The sequence below is a fragment of the Podarcis muralis genome, chromosome 4, assembly GCF_964188315.1.
Source record: "Podarcis muralis chromosome 4, rPodMur119.hap1.1, whole genome shotgun sequence".
NCBI lineage: Eukaryota > Metazoa > Chordata > Lepidosauria > Squamata > Lacertidae > Podarcis > Podarcis muralis.
The window spans coordinates 55,270,700-55,290,103 of NC_135658.1; the positions used below are offsets into that span (position 1 = coordinate 55,270,700).

General features: G+C 40.0%; 1 protein-coding gene across 8 annotated transcripts in view; it reads right to left on the reverse strand.

Annotated features, from left to right (window-relative positions):
* ERG (ETS transcription factor ERG) overlaps positions 1-19,404 on the reverse strand; it is a 112,525-nt gene that overhangs the window by 69,024 nt on the left and 24,097 nt on the right. For 6 of the 8 annotated variants that reach the window (XM_028727177.2, XM_077927340.1, XM_077927339.1 and 3 more), the window contains exon 2: positions 5,108-5,194. The exons of 1 other annotated variant lie outside the window; for it this stretch is intronic. In XM_028727177.2, coding sequence (XP_028583010.1) covers positions 5,108-5,146 — 39 coding nt within the window. In that variant the 5' untranslated portion in view covers positions 5,147-5,194. Of the gene's footprint in view, positions 1-5,107; positions 5,195-5,780; positions 5,860-19,404 lie in introns of all 8 variants that reach the window. One more of the 8 variants, XM_028727175.2, reaches the window with a different exon arrangement.

The following is a 19,404-nucleotide window of genomic DNA, read 5'->3' on the forward strand; positions in this document are numbered from 1 at the left end:
ATGGTATGCCAGCACCCATAGTAAAGATGAAACCTAGTGTGGTAGCTCAGCTCCTCCATTCCTGTATAGATAGCAGTGGGAGGCCAGGGAAAGGGATGAGGGGGATGCTCACCAGCCCTGGATATTTAATAGAAATCATTAAAATCTATAAACGAACTCATATCAAATTCAGGGGGAAGATTAAAGTAACATGTTGCCCTTTGAACACATCATTAGCACTGTTCTCCATCTGGCTGCTGGCAATGATTTTTGGATTTGTTCAGAAATCCTGACTTATAAAACAAAGAAAAGGTTCTTTCTCACTTCTTCTTCTTCTTAAATAAAAACCAATGAGTTTTGTGCTGGTTTTTTCTCTCTTAATTGACACACAGAGAGAAGACAGAATGGCATTCAAGAATTTCCTTCTTATAATTTCACTAAAAATTCCATCAATCCACAGAACCGAAAGAAATTTAAAAGCAAAATAAATGTGAATGCCACACATTTTAACTTGTTTGCTATGATGAAAAATTTGATTGCATAACAATTTCTGCATATTTATGAGCAACCCTGATTTCCCCCTATGTTTCTTATTTCCATAAGTATTCAGAATTAACCATGTCAGTATCAGTCAAGTTTGAGCACATTTTATGTAACTTAAAAATATGGATAGCTAGACCTGGGAGTAAGTGCCAATGAACTCAATGTATAGGGTAAGATACTGCAAACTTTTTATTCTGCTACTCATAAAAGCAAAAAAGATAGCAAATAAAAAATAAAAACATATGCTACACAAGTTGTCATATAAAGAAAGTCAGTTTGCCATATGGTGATCCATAACTGATTTTATCTTGGAGAGAAAATAGGCCCATAATTAACTTAAATAACAGTAAAAAAAAAGTGTGACTTTTAAATAAATCAAAGATAAATGAAGTAGAGCTGAGCTGAAATTTCTTGTAAGGCATTCTTGTGATGAAACCTGAGATTTTTTCTTTTTATCATCCTGCAAGAAAAAAGCCACTTTGCTTAATTTTTTCTCAATATTTTTCTAGTGGACACCATTTCCCCCTCCCAATGGCCCAGAATGACATGGGGGTCAGAGGCAGGAGTGTCAGAAACAAAATGGTGACCAGGCTGCCATTTCTGCTCTTTCAAAAGGGTCCAAAAATCAATATTCCAGTGTTCATTCTCAGCAATAAATATTGTGCTTCTGTACTATACATATACAAAACTGACAACACAAAATATAAATGGTTTAAAGGTAAAGGTAAAGGTACCCCTGCCCGTACAGGCCAGTCTTGACAGACTCTAGGGTTGTGCGCTCATCTCACTCAAGAGGCCGGGAGCCAGCGCTGTCCGCAGACACTTCCGGGTCACGTGGCCAGCGTGACAAGCTGCATCTGGCGAGCCGGCGCAGCACACGGAACGCCGTTTACCTTCCCGCTAGTAAGCGGTCCCTATTTATCTACTTGCACCCGGGGGTGCTTTCGAACTGCTAGGTTGGCAGGCGCTGGGACCGAGCGATGGGAGCGCACCCCGCCGCGGGGATTCGAACCGCCGACCTTTCGATCGGCAAGTCCTAGGCGCTGAGGCTTTTACCCACAGCGCCACCCGCGTCCCTATAAATGGTTTATAACTAAATAAATCACTCAACCAAGCAGGGCTGGCCTACCCATGAGCTCAGGTGAGACAGTTGCCTCAAGTGGCAGCTCTGGCCTCCAAGAAGCATGCCACTCACTGCCACTGCTGCAGCTGCCACTGCCTCTTCTGACACCCGCTTCTCTCAAGCCTCCTTTTATTCCCCCACCACCTTCAGGGGAGGGGAGGGGAGTTTGGAGGGGAAATCGTGTCAGCAATGGAAGGAGGCAGAAGAGGAGGTGGCAGGGGGCTGCAGAGAAGGAGGAAGTGGGGGGCACCATTTTCTTTTTTGCCTCAAGAGGCAAAACATCCTGGGCCAGTCCTGCAACCATACTATTATTTAGCAATCTAACCTACCAAATCTGTTAAAGCCTTCAACTTGTCATGTTATAAGAAATTATTATTATTATTATTATTATTATTATTACTACTACTACTACTACTACTAGTAACAGTAGTACTACTGAGCATCTGGGTCAGAATTCAAAACAAATTAAATATTTTTAAGGGCTGGTTGGTAACAAAATACAGTAACTTCTCATCTGTTCAATGTTCAACAATATAATGGCTCTTGTAGTTGCTCAAATCTCTCCCCCTCTCCCTCCCCCCCCCCCCCGTGTGATTCAAGCTAACATCTAAAGGGGATAGATTAAAAAAAGTTTACACCAGCAACTTCTGTGACTTGAAAAATTGCATATTGCTGGGTTTTCCTATCACAGAAGTAGCTAGCCTCTGAGATATTCCAGGAGTCCATAATTTGGTAGAAAACACATATACACAGTTAATTACAGGAGATAACATTTGACTAAGTTTTATTCAGGGTTCAAATCCATTGAACTTAATAAATATAACTTGGTCCATTAATTTAACTTTGAGTAAATGAAGCTGATTACAACCTAAGGTAATATATATCTTCATTACCCCAGTCCCTCAAACACAATTCTTGAGAATTGTTCATTAAAGCTAAATATCAGAACCTGGCAGAATGAATGTTCTCCATCTCCCCTTGTCTTATTACCCACAAACCAAATGGAATCCTTTTGGACTCAAAGCAGCAAAGCACTCTGTATTCCATGACTTGTCTTCACAGCAAGTCATGGGACAGTTCTATTTCTTAAACTGCCAATACAATGATCCATTTTACCTGCTGAGAACCAGGCTCATCCAAAAACACAGTTCTGAACTTAGATGTAAGCCCTGTTCAGATCAATGAAATCTGAAATTTCCATGTGCACCTAGGATAACTAGAGTGGTTAATCAATAGCATTATCAACCAAACCAAACCAAACCAAACCAAACCAAACCTCCTTTACACAGAAAGCTAAAGGAAGAGTCAAATGATAGAGACAAGCTATATGCTGAGCATTGCTTCTCTCCAAAAGTACCATCAAAAAAAGTATTTTCCACACCAAATCACTGAAAATAGAACTTGGTACAACTTGCCTTCTTTTACAAATGAACAACATCACATTGAATTACAACGTGTTTCTATAGTTACCACTACTTGTTTCTTGTTTTTAATGAACAGTAGAACAAAATAGTCACATGAAAGCCAACATAAACTGCAATTAGAATTGCACTTGCAAAAGGAATAAGGCAAGTTCTGACCTTTCCAAAAACATTTATAGTCTGCTTTCTCATTATGAAAAGTTTAGGAAATTTTCTGGTTTGGTTACCTTTTTAAGAATGAAGTTCAAAGGAAAAATAGATACGCTAATGGCAAAGCCTTTCCTTTTCTAACAGGCATACAGTTCTTCCATTAAACTGCCTTTGTGTTTGATCCCATACTTTACTAGCAAAATCAAACCCTGTTAAAATGCACATCTTGATTCAGTACAAGCAACTCAATCCTCATTCAAAAAGCTGTAGTGATACAAGCTCCAAGTAAGTGAATAGGATCTAGCATGCTCGGTGTTTTATAAACACGTGGAAGTACTCGTTTTTTAAAATGCATGTTACATAAAAGCACAGAGATTTCTACTTTAAAGTGACATCTCCTTTATAGGAGAAGTCATTGTGTTTAGACCTACCAGGGCTATGCACTCATTCAAACATTCAGCACTACAATATCAAAAGAAGACAAAGAAGGGAGAGGAAATTCAATTCAATCTGTACTGATGGGCTTCAATCACACTATTACATTTTCACAATATTTCTCTAGTGGTATCTGTAACTTTACAGGCTGTGCCTTGTTACACAAGGAAGACACAATGCAGGAATGTGCAGCAAAATGACAATGGAATCATGTTTTATTAGGAAATGCAAAAGCAGGACCTGCAACAAAATGTAGTGCATACCCACCCTTAAGGAAATTCCTATTGTTCATGGCTCCTGACCATTTGCCTGAGATCAAGTAAGTTGCCTGAAATACAAACCCTACTGGTGTTTGTGGCAGGAATGCTCAGTGATTTTTCTTTTTCAATTGCAGCCTGGCCTGACCTACATCTTGAAAATCTTCTAATTCTCACTCAAATGTGCAAATTCAATCAGTGACTCTAGTAGGCGGTGAAATGGCTTGCAAATATTGTATTCAATCTATAGGGATTAGCAATTTGAATATTATCAAACTAAAGCACAGACAGGAGTTTTCTGTGAGGTTTACTTAACTGATACCCTATCTAAACTTCTGGAACTTCTGGAACTTCCACACTTTCTGGAAAAAAAGACTTAATAGTTCAAAACACTTGTTAAGGGACAGCTTTGGAAGATAAAACCATGTCAGTTGTGTTGCATGCCTGTTTGTTTTGGGATGTTTTTGTTTTTTGGTTGTTGTTTTTTAACAAAAGCTCATTCCCCACTTTTGTCTCTTTGCTACAAGCCAGCATGATGGAAGGGCTGGAGAATGGCTGGTGTGTGGTGGGACAGAAATGCCCTCCAGACACTAGCATGGCTGTAGACTACCTGGACCACACTATGGTGGGGCAAGGCTGCATGGATTGCAAGACTGCACAAATGCAAGAATGGCAAGATTGGGGCTGCATGGATTCTTCAACAGGAGCACTAGATTCACCCCAGTGGTGCATCTGTTTTTGCAGCCACCCTTCCCCATCCCACCACCATCCAGATAAGCTGCAGTTGTTGGGAAGCTCCATCACTATTGAAGGGAAATAAATATATGCATAGCAGGTCCAGAGCTGCCTCAACTTCTCATCTCATTGTATTTTCCCACCTGCATTAAACTCAAAGAATGCCAAGGCCACCATGAGCGACTTGAGAAAATTAGACACTTTTATGTAGCATAGAAAGCCACTTGGCCTTCTTTGATCTCTCCCTGACACAGTTGGTGGCAAGTTCTAAGACAGAAGGTCCTAGCTGGCTCCCCGAACAAATTAGATATAGAAGGAGCTCTAGTGGTAAGCAGGAGGAGGAGCAGAAGCTGTGTAGTATCTCCCCAATCCCCTTTCTTCTCTTGCCATAGCCACTTTTGGATAGACATTTAGCTAATGCATAAGCAGCTGTCAAGAGACCTGAAAGCAAACAGGAAATTTACCTTGATATGAGCTACTGGATCTGGGACAGTTTGAATCATGTCCTTTAACAGCCAGCGTATGTACCAGAAGGTCAGACCCCAAGGCAACTGTAGAGCCAAGAAGATAGAATCATGTCAGTACAAGATTTTTTAAAAATATACTTTGTAGAGAAATATAAGACCATTTATAACCCAACTGCTCTACATACATAGAATTATTAAAATCAATATTGATTATATCAATTACATTGGCATGCCATTTACAGAATTCTGAAGCTGCTGGGCTCATTATTTTCTTTTCTTTTCTTTTTAATTTATCCATTGATCTAACTCAAGACAATTCATAAATTGTCTGTAGTCATGCCTTGACAACTAACCAGATTCAGCTTATCTGTGCTGTAATATGTGAAGCAGGGGTACTAGGAGGTAATAGAATAATGAGAAATAGGTATTTCCACCAACACCCAAATGTCAGCTCTCTAAATATTGTGCTAAGCACTTTATAAATGAGAAACAATTATCTTCTTCCAAAGAATAATACGATAATTCATTCACTCATTGGCAGAAAAAACACATTCAGGAGGATCCAAAATACTGTGAAAATCACAGGTGTGTGGTTAAGGGGTTCAAGAAACCAAAACCTCCCTCAAGCATTCCCCAGTGTGAAATGATGTCACTGTATTCAGTATCCTACCCTCTAGCAATGAGTTGGAGGTACATCATGTTCTTCTTTTACCAGGGAAACACATGGGTGAGATGCAGGCCAATGACAGCTGGGGATGGAGGAGAAATTAAATTCAGTTCATTTAAAGGTGAATCAACCTAATTTGCACTTTCTAAAAGTGAACTGAAACACAGCCATCTTTTGAAATTCACTCCTCTTTTGCAATGCAGTTCTTCAGCCAAGTAATGGATAGATAAATGTATATACTAGATTAAAGTGTGCATAAAAATGCACATATGGGATCCTTTGGAAGCTGGAGTGGGATATACATTTAATTAACAACAAGTTTCTATGCATAACCACCCATCCATTCTATCTTCCAAGCAAATGGGAAGCATTGTCAGTGTGGAAGAACACCTTTCTGTCCAGGAAAACACTCAAGAAGGGTGCGAGCAGGACTTGTAAGGGGTGGGCGGGGCCTGGAAGGTGTTCAGGGGGGCAGCCAGGGATGAATTGTACAGTATCAGAAGCTAAGATGTCTGAGCTTAGTGGGAGGGCGATCAGCTGGTGCTATGGGGAATGATATATTGTTGCTGTCTCTGCATACATAGTCCATGTCCTTAAGGTCGAGAGACAATGGAGGGGTGTCCTTAATATCGATCTAGAAGCTGAAGCTGGTGCAGAGCAAACAGAAAGACTGGCAGGTAACGACTTATTAAAAGAATTGCACTGACTGCCAATATGCTACCTGGGAAAGTTGAAGTTTTTTTTACTAATTTACAAAGCCCTAAACAACTTGGTGAGAGACGCGGGTGGTGCTGTGGGTTAAACCACAGAGCCTAGGACTTGCCGATCAGAAGGTCAGCGGTTCGAATCCCTGCGATGGGGTGAGCTCCCGTTGCTCAGTCCCAGCTCCTGCCAACCTAGCAATTCGAAAGCACCTCAAAGTGCAAGTAGATAAATAGGTACCGGTGGGAAGGTAAACAGCATTTCTGTGGGCTGCTCTGGTTCGCCAGAAGCGGCTTAGTCATGCTGGCCACATGACCCGGAAGCTGTACGCTGGCTCCCTCGGCCAATAAAGCGAGATGAGCGCCGCAACACCAGAGTCAGCCATGACTGGAGCTAATGGTCAGGGGTCCCTTTACCTTTACCTTTACAAAGAACTTGGTACCAAGACCCCTAAGAGACCTTTCTGGCGGTGCCATGTGTTCCACAGATTCATTTGGTGGCTACTTGGAGCACAGCTTTTACTGCCATGGGTCCTATTCTATGGACTATTCTGCCTCCCTAAACTTGGTAAGCATTTTTGTATTTTCAATGTTTTCGGCCTGCTTAAACCTTTTGTTGTTGTTGTTTACATTTTGGCTATGGTTGCCACTGACCTATGGTTGCCTGTTGGACCTATTTTACTGTATCATGTATTGTATTTTTTTATTTCCTATATACTGCATTGAGATTTTTCTAATTGTCCTTTTTGTAAACATTCTAAATAAAATAATAAACAAAGCACTTTATTGTGACAAAGTCTTATATCTTTGGAGAACTCTCTTTTACTTAGGAGACCCAAACCTAATCCCAAAGAATAAAGGAAGCACAGTTTTTAAGACCTAGACAATCATTCACTGTGCAGGCAAAAATCCCGCTTATATGACCACTGGTGTGACTTCTTTGGGTATATAAAATTTCACACACAAAATGTGATCTTGCTTTTCTAATGATTGATTGCTTCACAAATTAGCCAAATTTATTTTTTAACTGCAAAATCTTTTCTGGATTTAAACAACATTATCCATTGTTCTTTTCTTGCAGAGTGATTATTTTTAGCTCTTTAAATGTCATACATTAAAATATTAGAGTTTATGAATTGGAAAATGCCAGACTTGACAGATGATGCCAAAAAGCTATTGAAAGAGGAGCTAGGCACACTTATGTGTGGTTTTAATTCACTTTCTTGGCTGTGTGGAACATTTTTATAGCCACTGGAAAAAATGTGACGATGTGACAAAGAAAATCCTAATAATGAACAATTGCTTATTTTTGTCATCACACTATGTGCAAATATTGCCACAGATGAATAATGCACACTATTATTAGGTACATATAATTAATTTTCTAAATATCTTTTTTTTTAAAAAAATCAACTCAGTTCATAAGAAATTCATTCCTACCTTTATTACTATAAATAACCATGTCCCTACAAACCTGTCTTAGCCTAATGAAAGTTGCTGAGCTTCCTGAAACTTTGCCTAGGTCACCTGGAAAACATGTATTTGATGAGTTTTAATAGTTTCGGTGGGGTAAGCTGTATGACTGAGTCCCTTCTAATTCCCGGATCCAACAAAGGTTCACTTGCTGGCATAGCTAGAAAGTTTCTTGGTAATGACCCCTAAGTACAGGCTGTAAGTTAACAAAGGAAATGGTTCTATGGCAGAAGCCAAATGGGTGGTAACCCCACTCCCTCAACTGACAGTTAGTTAGTTGGAAAGAACAAAGGCAAGAGTTGAGGTGTTTGAGCTATAAGTAGAAGCAGGAGGAAGCAGGCTGGGAAGCAGCCAGAGAGACAGAGCCATTCCTGATCTTTGCTTGAATCCAAGACTGTGGCTGTGGGAGAAGCAAGACCTCCTTGGGTTGTTAATGCTGTGAGCCCCTCCATCGTAGACTCAGGTTGTATATGTGTAAATAAACCACATACCATAAAGACACCACAGTCTCCACTGTCCCTCCTTCTGAGAAACCAAACCCTGGGTGAGCACCTGCAACCCCTGGAATACCTCACCACTCGGAGACTGGGGTAGTGTTTAACAATATGTTTATATGATTGCTCTAATAGCCTGCTCCTGTAAGCTGCTATGACAACAACCAGTAGGATCAAATATTAGAATCACATGGCCAAACTACACAGAACCTCGGAGATAATGGCTAGACCTCTCAACCTATTCAAAATGAAGAGGAAAACCCTGAAAAGCGTACATATGCAGGGATCAAACAGGACCAAAACAATGATGCTGTCGCAATAGGAGAAGAGGGCTGTTTTACCTTTTCTTCCCACATTATTTTCCTGACTGAAACCTCTGCTCTGCAAAGCTGCTAAAGCCCTGCTATGGTGAATGGGCAGGTCCATTTACCATGCTTGTCTTTCCATCAAGAGGGTTAATTGCCACCTTTGTATAAGGAGTGGGTGGCTGAAAAAATGGTGTGTACGGAAAGGATTAGACATCTCCCCCCACACATTAGAGAGCCTCAGATAAATCCTTCTAGAATGAATGAAACACATGAAACAACACAACTGATGGTCTGCACCCAGAGTCCCACTGAAACTGGTACTCATCTGACTCAGACTTTGCCATTACACAACCCCCCAGGAGCTCAGATATATTATATGTGCTCTTGATAGTATGCCAGAAATTCCCTGGGCCAGATTATTATTGGCTTTCATAACTTCGCAGTCATAAAATACATAATTTGTGGCTGTAAATGGACTAATTTGTCATAAATTGGCATATTATGCAAACCTAAACAAGGGTACTTCACATGAAATAGTATCTGTCTCAAACACAATAAGCCATGTGAGCCTAAAAATGAGTGCTTATTTCATGGTCTACCTATCTACACTTTCTGTTCTCTCATCATACGCAACCAAAAAAAAAAAAAAAAGAAAGAAAGAAAGAAAGAAAGAAAGAAAGAAAAAAGGGTTGGGGCAGAAGGTGCCCACTAGGAGGAAAATATTCTGAAAAACCTCAAGTTTTGCCAGTACTATTACATCAACCCTGGCTTCAGACACAATTGAGCATGCCCACCCCTGTGAGAGGGAGGCAGCTGGATGAGTAACAGTGGTTGCTATGTTAACCAGTGAACACTAAAAGAAAATCAATAGAGAAGCTATTGGAAGTGACAGTTGGTGCCGCAAGCTGCTGAAAATCTCTTTCCTCAAGTTGACAGAGATCTTCAGAGCCTGCACGAGAGGGAAAGTGGAAGTTACTGGAAACTTCTGCAAACAGGTTTGAAATCGCTACAAAGGGAACAACTGAAACCATTTTCAGGTGGAGCAACAGTGGTACCTTTGAACAGCACACTGGTTTGCATCCTAAGGTGAGTTAAGGAAGTTCACCACAGGAAAACATATCATCCCTTCCTTCCCAATGCAAGTACCTGATTCTCCAAAAAGCGCCTCTGGAGAGTCAGTGGGCCTGCCTGGACAATGTGAGATGGAATATGGAGACTAGAAGCCAGAGTCAACAATTAAGTCAGAGCTTTCACATCAATCAGGGAAGGGAACTGTTGGTCCTGCAAAGATCAGAGGAGAGTGGGATACTTCTATAGTCACAGCCTCTGCCTGGTTATGAGCTGTGTTGCTGCCTGGTTGTCAGTTGGGTATACTACCTCCAGTTGGGTTATTGCTTACATATGTCTCATCTCCTCCTGAGAAGACCTGTCCTCCCAACATAAACCCTGTTTATAGCACGTTCATCCTGTGAAATCGGTCCACTTGTGCTTTTGTTCCTGAGACCCAGACAGCAATGGAGAGAATCAGGGATCAATGAATGGCTCAGGATACAGTTATTGGGGGGCCAGGGAAGGCATCTCTGAGATGGAGTTCTTAGGACTGGGTTTGGACTGGGCCCAGTTTCTGTGTGTCTTCAGTGGAGACAGAGAACTGTAGGAGGAAATCTTCTTGAGGTCTTCTTTCCAGGTCTGGGTGACTAGGATCCTAAGAGGAAGGCATAATTGCTCAAAATTGGGCTTGAATCCTTGAATACATTATGTAAGCTCGTGGAAGAAGTGTTCCCACCCTCCTTCCACCAACCCATCACCATGCCTAATCCCACATAGTTCACATAGGGTCCCTCCAACCACCACCCCAGTGTAGCTTTTCAGAGGTCATGGGGGTCTGCATGGTGGAGAAGGAGATGAAAAATCTTTCCTTCCAGACCTTCCTTAAGCAGAGGTGCTATCAAAACAAAACTGGGTGTGTTTTTTTACAGATAATCTGCATGGTCATATTTTGCTTCTAGGAAAAATAAAAAAGATAATGATGATCCAGGAACTAGTGCTGGGACATTTTCTTAGACTCAAAAGAAAGAGTTTAATTTAATTGGCTAATTTTTATTTTTTAAAAAGATCTGTGAGACCTGCAGCCAGAATATGCAAGCAAAGATCTGAGCCTTTAGGAGGTTAAGTTGGAATCACATTAGACTCAAAGTTTTCTAACAGTTTTCTAACAGCCACAGAGAAATTTGTAGGCCTAAATTCCAGTCTTCCTCAAACAAGCCGTCCTACTATTAGCAATCAGATCTTTTCAACCATGTTAAGAGCTTGAAGGGGCAAACTATCAGCACAATCCTATGCATGTTTACTCAGAAATAATAATAATAATAAAACTAGAGAGAAGACAGCCATAATGTATGCATCACTAAGTGGATCCTTGTTCCTGCCTGCCAGGAATATAAAGATCTGTTCCACGTAAAGGAAATGACCTAGGTCTAACTCTCACAAATAGCAGGTGACATGGCAAATCTGGCCAATAGTATTTCAGACTACCGTGGGGGTTAACATAACTGAAAGCATTCATATACAAATTCAGCTATTATTAGCATGAAAAGTTTCTGACAATTCAGCTTGGAGAACAAAAGTAATACTGTACAGTTTTGTTCCCATCCTTTAAAGCACACCTGGGCCTGCAAATAGACATGCAAGTACAGTGATACCTTTCGTTACGTACTTAAGTCGTTCCAGAGGTCCGTTCTTAACCTGAAAATGTTCTTAACCTGAAGCACCACTTTAGCTAATGGGGCCTCCTGCTGCTGCTGCACCGCCGCTGGACAATTTCTGTTCTCATCCTGAAGCAAAGTTCTTAACCCGAGGTACTATTTCTGGGTTAGCGGAGTCTGTAACATGAAGCGTATGTAACCTGAAGCGTATGTGATCCGAGCTACCACTGTACTAAATGAGCAATACTAGTCCCTTGTTTTAAGAGGGATGGGCATGGGCTTCAGCTACCTCTATCAAGTGATATATTATTTATATCAAAAGGTGGGACCACTAAGAAAAGGGGTGGGACTTCTGGTAGAAAGGTGATGGGGCACCTGTCACTTTTTAGGTTGTGGAATAGTAGTTCCTTTATTTTTAGAATCATAGAATTGTACAGTTGGAAGGGATCCCTAGTCCAATCCCCTGCACTATAGGCATCTCTTGCCCAATGTGAGGCTAGAACCCATGAACCTGAGATCAAGAGTCTCATGCTCTACCAACTGAACCATGAGTCGTGATCCATAATCTTCTACTGTTGATGGTAAAGGTAAAGGTACTAGCTACCTGATCTGTGTCATGCTTGTCATTCGTTCAGAAGAGGATGCACATACACAGAAGCCTATTTCTCACGGTAACTGGATGGAGGGGTGGGAGTAAGATTCAGATGGCCCAAAAATGCAAGTTGATAAATTGCCTTATTAGGAAATGCTCTCTTCATCGCTGAAGTCACCTGGGCCTCTAGTGACAGCCATGCATCTAGGAGCACCCCCAAACTATGTACCTGCTCCTTCAGATGGAGCGCAATCTCATCCAGAGTTGGTACACAACCCAATCTTCAGACTTGGGCACCATCCATCCCTGGGGTCTCCATCTTGTTGGATTCACTCACTGTTTATTAGCCCTCATCTAGACCAGTGTTTCCCAACCTTGTGCCTCCAGATGTTTTTGGCCTACAACTCCCATCATCCCTGACTAGCAAGACCAGTGGCAAGGGATGATGGGAATTGTAGGCCAAAAACAGCTGGAGGCACAAGGTTGGGAAACACTGATCTAGACCATGTCTGCATCTAGACATTGTCTTGGGACATACTGAACCTCTTGGGGCTACCTACATAAACAGTGAACTAAATACTGGATCATCTGAAAAGGATAGAGTAAAGCATTTTACAATATCTGTGAATAGTGATAATCCCTGCTCCTTCAAAAATCGTTAGTGATAGAGAATTGCTACTCAGTAGTATTCTCCTTTATGTACGTGAATGAATACAGCTACGCAATCTTGCCATGCTCCTAGAGGTTCACTGAATGACTACATCTGTGTAGCAGATGCTCCGTAAATCCCTGTTCAGAATGTGGATGTGTGCGTAGAAGTCAAATTTCCACACTACAAGTTAGATAAATCTATTGCTTTATTTATATTCTAACCCTCACATCTTAAGAGAGGAAATGATACTAAAGTCAATTCTCCTACAGTAGGAACTTTAGGCAACAACCTGTAAAAGGTTATTATTAGACCCTTTCATCTATCTTCCCCCCCACCCCAAGACCACATTCTTATTCAAAGCTATATAACTTGGATTATGCATCCATATGAAATGCAGTGCAGCTATTCCTGGATCTCCCAAAATAGCATTAAGAAGCTCAGTATCCCCAAAGTGTATATCTTCAATCCTGACCACTTGCAAATGTAGTTAAAATGAAATTAAAAGAATTAGGAGAGGAAGGGAGACCTTTGAGTCACATCTGACACATTTAACTGTAATGACCGCTTTCCATATTTTAGGAGTTAAATGTCTCTCTCAATACTGTACTAAAATGTTCACCAATGATTAATCTCTGATGCTTATCCTGTTACAGGATACACATATACATGAATGTGATACCAAATGGAGGTTAAAGAATTTTGTGCATTCCTAGTGGGAAACCACACAGCCCATGGGAATACACACACAACCACACACACACCAGAGAGAGAGAGAGAGAGAGAGAGAGAGAGAGAGGCTGGATCAAATTAAAACTGTACCCAATGGGCACTGCACTTCTGTTCAGTTGTGTACTTTTTCTATTCTTGGCCCATTTATTTAGAAATAAATTCTACTGGGATCAATAAAATGCACCCCATTTATTATTTAAATTAGAAGATGCCTCACACAAAATTAGTCCCACAGTGACTTACAATTTGTTTAAAAAGATACAAAACAAATTAAAGCAAAATCATAACAACAATTTAAACAAAATAAAACAACATCATAAATACTTAAAAGACACCACTGTAATAAAACCAGGATAAAAGCATATTTTGCATAATACCAATTCACAAGTACCAGCCAAAAGCTAATGTAATTGGCCTGTCCCACAACACCAAGTGTCTGGGAATAGGGATAGGTTTTAATCTGGCAATGAAAAAATAAGATCAGCCTCAGTCAGGCCTCATTGGGAGCAGCATTCCATAACTGGAGAGCCACAACCAAAAAGGCCTCTTTCTTGTCACCATCCTCCAGGCCTCACTCAATTTCAGTCTCTTATTTTGCCACTGTTAAATGCAGTTCTTCACATTTCTGCAGCAATCTGAGGTTGCTATTTTTAAGCCTCATCAAAATCCAACAGCATTTTACTGCAAATTTCTCCTAATAAACACATTGCTGTACTCAGTTTTGATTAGCCTACACATTTTTGCAAACAATGCCCCCTAATATAATGCAATATTGTATGTAATTCTCATGAATAGATCCATTTTATGCACACTTTCTCCTAATGCATGCATTTTTGTAAGCACTGTTCAGTTGGAAAACTACATCACAAAATTCAGGTAAGTGTGACTTTCAAAGGATGCCTGTGTTTCGGTTCTCATATTGTCCCAGAAAGTGTGAATTCAACAAATTCAGCTGAAATTGTGAATTGAACGGTATTTCTCCCCCATCCCTACTTACAGCTAGTCAACATCTATGAAGCAAAATGAACACTGAACTCTGGTTCAAACAAATGCCTACTAATACTTGGCCCAAACTAGGCTGTGTGCCTTTCAGCTACTTAGAATCCTATAGAGTTCCAAATAGTGTACTGTGATGTTTTGTAAAGATGACTGCAGTTTCCCTTCTCTCTGTCCTGCACAGCAGTCAGTCTGTGTGGCTTGCTGTCTCTGGATCAAGGTAACTGTATGCAGCGATGCTGTTATTTACTTCTCTGTTATTTAGTAACATACTTCAGACTATTGGTTATGATTGGACTCAGAAGCTCAGGATCTGTTGTGGGGAAGGAATCATTTTCCTACCTCTAACTCACAACCTAACAAGCCACTTTCGAACTCCTCCTATCTTAAAGCTATTTTATCAGTTTACAGAAATGGGTCGCTATTGGAGCAAAGACATACAGTAATGGTTTGGGTCTGTAAGCCACCCAGAGTGGCTGGGGAAATATATACGTATATATACTTCTCTGAGCCACCAAAATAGCAACAATTTGACCAATAAAAGTTTTATTTTGAAACTTGTGTCATTGTGAAGAACCTGTATAATATTTGAAGCAAACTGCATTAGAAATGCTGACATTCTTGGAATCCTTTTTATTTATAATACTTCATGCTTTCTATCCATGTTATTCTTTGGCATAAACTCCTTATTTCTATTTGGATTTTTTGATGTTGGCACCTGCATTTAAAATGAAGTTTAAAAGGGAAAAAATAACAGCTGTGCAAACATCAAATATTTTAAAAGGAAAGATATTTTCAATAAGTGTTCATTTTATTACAAAAATTATGGGAGGAGGTATATAAAAAAGGCTGTTTTTGCCCATTGCCATTTAAAAATTAATAAAATGCTAGTATATATTGCAGAAATAAAAATATGTTATGTCCACACCTAAACCATGTCTGCTGGAAAAACATGTCATCCTCAATAAATAATGCTGTGATTTCTGGACTTTACTGTGTTGTTTTCATTTTGTCTCAAGTACAGTACATCTTAATAATATCTATAAATACTTCACAGTGATCAAATGCATAATTTTGGCCTCACATCATTTCCACTTGCCGGGAGATTAAACCAGTTTCATACATGAAGAATAGAATCTCTCTCCTTTTCGACGTGTAAAATCTAAGGCCTTGAAGCTAATTATTTTCATAAGTATAAATGCAACTCGTCAATTCCTTTGTCCTTTGAAAGGGTGCTCACTATCTAAGACAACACAGCAGGGGAAGTTCCCTGCCTAGGAAATGTCTACATCAGAGCAGATATTAAATGGCTAGGGATGTCCTAGAAGTGGAAGCGGAAATAGCTCAAGTTCACTTATTCATCCCATATCCAGAACGAAAATCAATTCAGCAAATATGATTAGCGTGTTGTTGTTTTTAGTCCACAAATGATACATAATTGATTACTCCCCGCACGGCATTATATTCAGATTGCCAATTGCATAGGAGATTCACTCATATAGTGTGTTTTCCTCTGGTTCCAGCTAATAAATGTATTCTGCTGCAATCTTACATGTCCTTACTATGGAGTACATGTCCTTACTATGGAGTAAACCCTACTGAATTTAGGGGTGCTCATGACCAGGATTACGCTAGTAGAGACTCAGTTTTCAGTTTGATTTAAGTAAGGCTACAGTTTCCATCTGCTCTGTTGTGAGGCTTTGGCTTTGAAGCAAAGTAAAGGTCACTCTACAAGTTCTTAAGTGTCATGATAACAGAGACTAATGGATATCCTAAGAGTTCCAAGTTTCAAAGAATTTCTGATTACATTTCATTGGCACCAATCCAACTCCTCCAGCCATGCTTTGCTGTGTGGAGCTAATGATACTGGATTATTGCTGTTCATCACCATTTACAGCCATTAAATTCAATGGCGACCAGATGAGCATCTGAATCTGAAGTTCAATGCATCTGCAGCAGCTGGTCCACAGGACTCTTCCATGCTAGGTGGAGTATGCAGTTTCACTATGCTTGGAAACTGTCTCACTATACATATATGTATGTACACACACATGTATATATGGAATTGGCAATATTATATCCATACAAAATTGAAAATGTAATATCAAGCATATAATAACAATATCAACACTTTCAAAATAAAAATAGAAGTATACAATTAGAAGTCCAAATGGAGTTTACAGACTGGTGTTATATATAGCAACACAGACAGTATCACAAGTTGGAACCAACTGTTGACAGCAATGCCACAGCAGACTTCAGAGTTGCTATATGTGATACAGTTGTGACACACAAGGTCCATTGTCCCACCCATGGCACTTTCATAATAACCCACAAAGTTCTCAATGGTAGCATGTCAAGCTTAAGACTACCGTTAAAGGTTGAAACAATAGGAGAGTCCTTTCCACCATGAGCAGTGATAATACAGAGCACAACTACAAATGTGCTTCCTAGCTATGTGATAGCTTGACCTTAATCACAGGCACAATCCATTCTGTATGAACATGGGCTGGGAAGGTAAACTATAGGTGTTCAATGAACTGTGAACAAAAGTAATTTAACTAATATTCCCCATTATTTTGAATCAACATGGCAGATCAGACCATTCCAAAGTGCACGCTGTTGAAGATATTGTGGCACAATTTTGTGTTATAGTTCTCGAGATGGAAGAGAGGGTTTTGGTCTTTGTTTGCCAGTCTCTCGCTGTTGGTTATGGCTTGCATGGCATTGGCTGATGCAGGACAGTTTGTGGGGCGGGTTGATCAGTGAGGTGGGTCCAGCTCAGGTGGCCACTTCCATGGTTTTCCCCTTCCGCCCCAAGCCAATCACACATTGGATGTAGGAGCCTATTTGCCAGCATAGTGGCAATCTCTCTCTAGTGTAATGTAAATATTGCATTGCTCTGCACATCTCCCATTGCAAACACAGAAAATATATATTAGATATATAGTAACATTTTTCTTATAGAAATTGTACCCTACCAAGAAAACCACCCCAAAATCAAACACAGTCTTCAGAACCTTTGAGGCAGACCTAAAGTCAGGTAATATTATGCCACGAAACTCTAGGTAAATCCTCCTTAACAGTTGTCCCTTTCTGTTTCAGTCCTCAAAAGTAAATAAGTATTGGGGAGGGGGAGCTACTCCTGATATCTAAAAGCACTGGAGGTCCACAGAAAAATCAATAATAATCCTATTCTCCGCTTTCAGAAAAAGGCATGAAAGATGTCACTCAACTAGCAAAGCAAACAAAGCCAACAAAATTTGTTCTCTCTAATGACTGGTGGTAGAGCATGAGACTCTTAATCGTGGTCATGGGTTCAAGCGCCACACTGGCCAAAAAATTCCTGCATTGCAGGGGGTAGGACCAGATGACCTTTGTGGTCCCTTCCAACTGTACTATTCTATTACAGTGGTACCTCAGGTTACAAACACTTCAGTTACAAACACTTCGGGTTACAAACTCCGCTAACCCGGAAGCAGTACCTTGGATTGAGAACTTTGCCCCAGGATGGGAAGAGAAATCGTGTGCGGGTGGTGTGCCGGCAGCGGGAGGCCCCATTAGGAAAAGCACGCCTCAGGTTAAGAACGGTTTCGGGTTAAGAACGGACCTCCGGAACAAATTAAGTTTGTAACCTGAGGTACCACTGTATTCTATTTTAGAAATTATTACTTTATGGATACCAAGAGGAAAGTTTATGAAGATAATAGAAATAAAACAGCACTACTCAACAAAACATATTATTTTAATGTATTGCAGACTGTACCAATAAGCATATGGTGAGTTCTGCTTTTGTCAACAATAAAAACAATATGAGCAGCTTTTAACAGACAACTAGCTGGTGATATGTGCCAGCATTTTTAGTTGAGTTTCAATTGGTTCTGTTGGAAGGAGAGCTTTGTTGGGATCAAAATGTTCACTAACAGAAATTGTCCCCAAAGAATGAAGTTTTCATGTAATAGTCCCCATTTGCCAGTAATTTTACTGAATAGACTTGGGCACATAAGCACCAAAATATGTAAACAAGCCAAAATGAAGCACTTTTAAATCCCACTGAATTTGTTACTTTTTCCTATTGAAAAATGCAACTTAAAATCCTTCTCTTCTACACTTTCCTGACCCATATGAGTGGATATACAACTTTAGGTTTCCTCAGCTAATACCACTATGATGGTACTTGCCGACTAATTCTTGCTATCCACCTCTATCATTTAATTTGGTTATGAAGGTGCAGCTTGTTTTAGTAAGCAGTGTTTACTCCCTCTTTCATCACTTTGCAATTCTACTTTTGCATGTTAAGAATCAGATCCTGTAAAAAATTGAACTGAACCCATAGCTGTCAACTTTTCCCTTTTCTTGTGAGGAATCCTATTCAGAATAAGGTAATTTTCCTTTAAAAAGGGGAAACGTTGACAGCTATGACTAAACCTCTGAAAATCAACTTTATGTACTCTTTATGTATGCTTTCTAGATGGCAAATACTTAAGTGTACCATTGCACTGCATAAATAAATGAGCATGCAACACTTAGTAATAATAGCTCTTGCGACTCATAAGAGCCTTTGGGGGGAAATCTCACTAATATATTAATAACAGAGAACCAGCAACACTAAAAATTATAAGCTCGTTTCACTTTTTAAAGTACCTTAGAGACTGTTTTCTCATGCAACAATTGCAGACTTGATTCTTATATAGTAAACATGTGCTCTGAATCATGTTTAAGCAGATTTCATGCAGTGCAGGAGGGAGTCCTATATTCCCAGCAGCAACAGTATTGGAAGAAAAATGAAAATGACTAAAGGTAACTGGCATAAAATTCTTTAATCTTATGAGGAAACATCAGCGCATTATTTATTTTAACTAGATTCCTGGCCCCAACCCAAGGACACAAGTGTCTAGACGTGCATACATTTTCACAAATTTAATTTTTTAAAAAATCATAAAGTCTGCAATATCTGATTGAGCACCTACAAAAGGA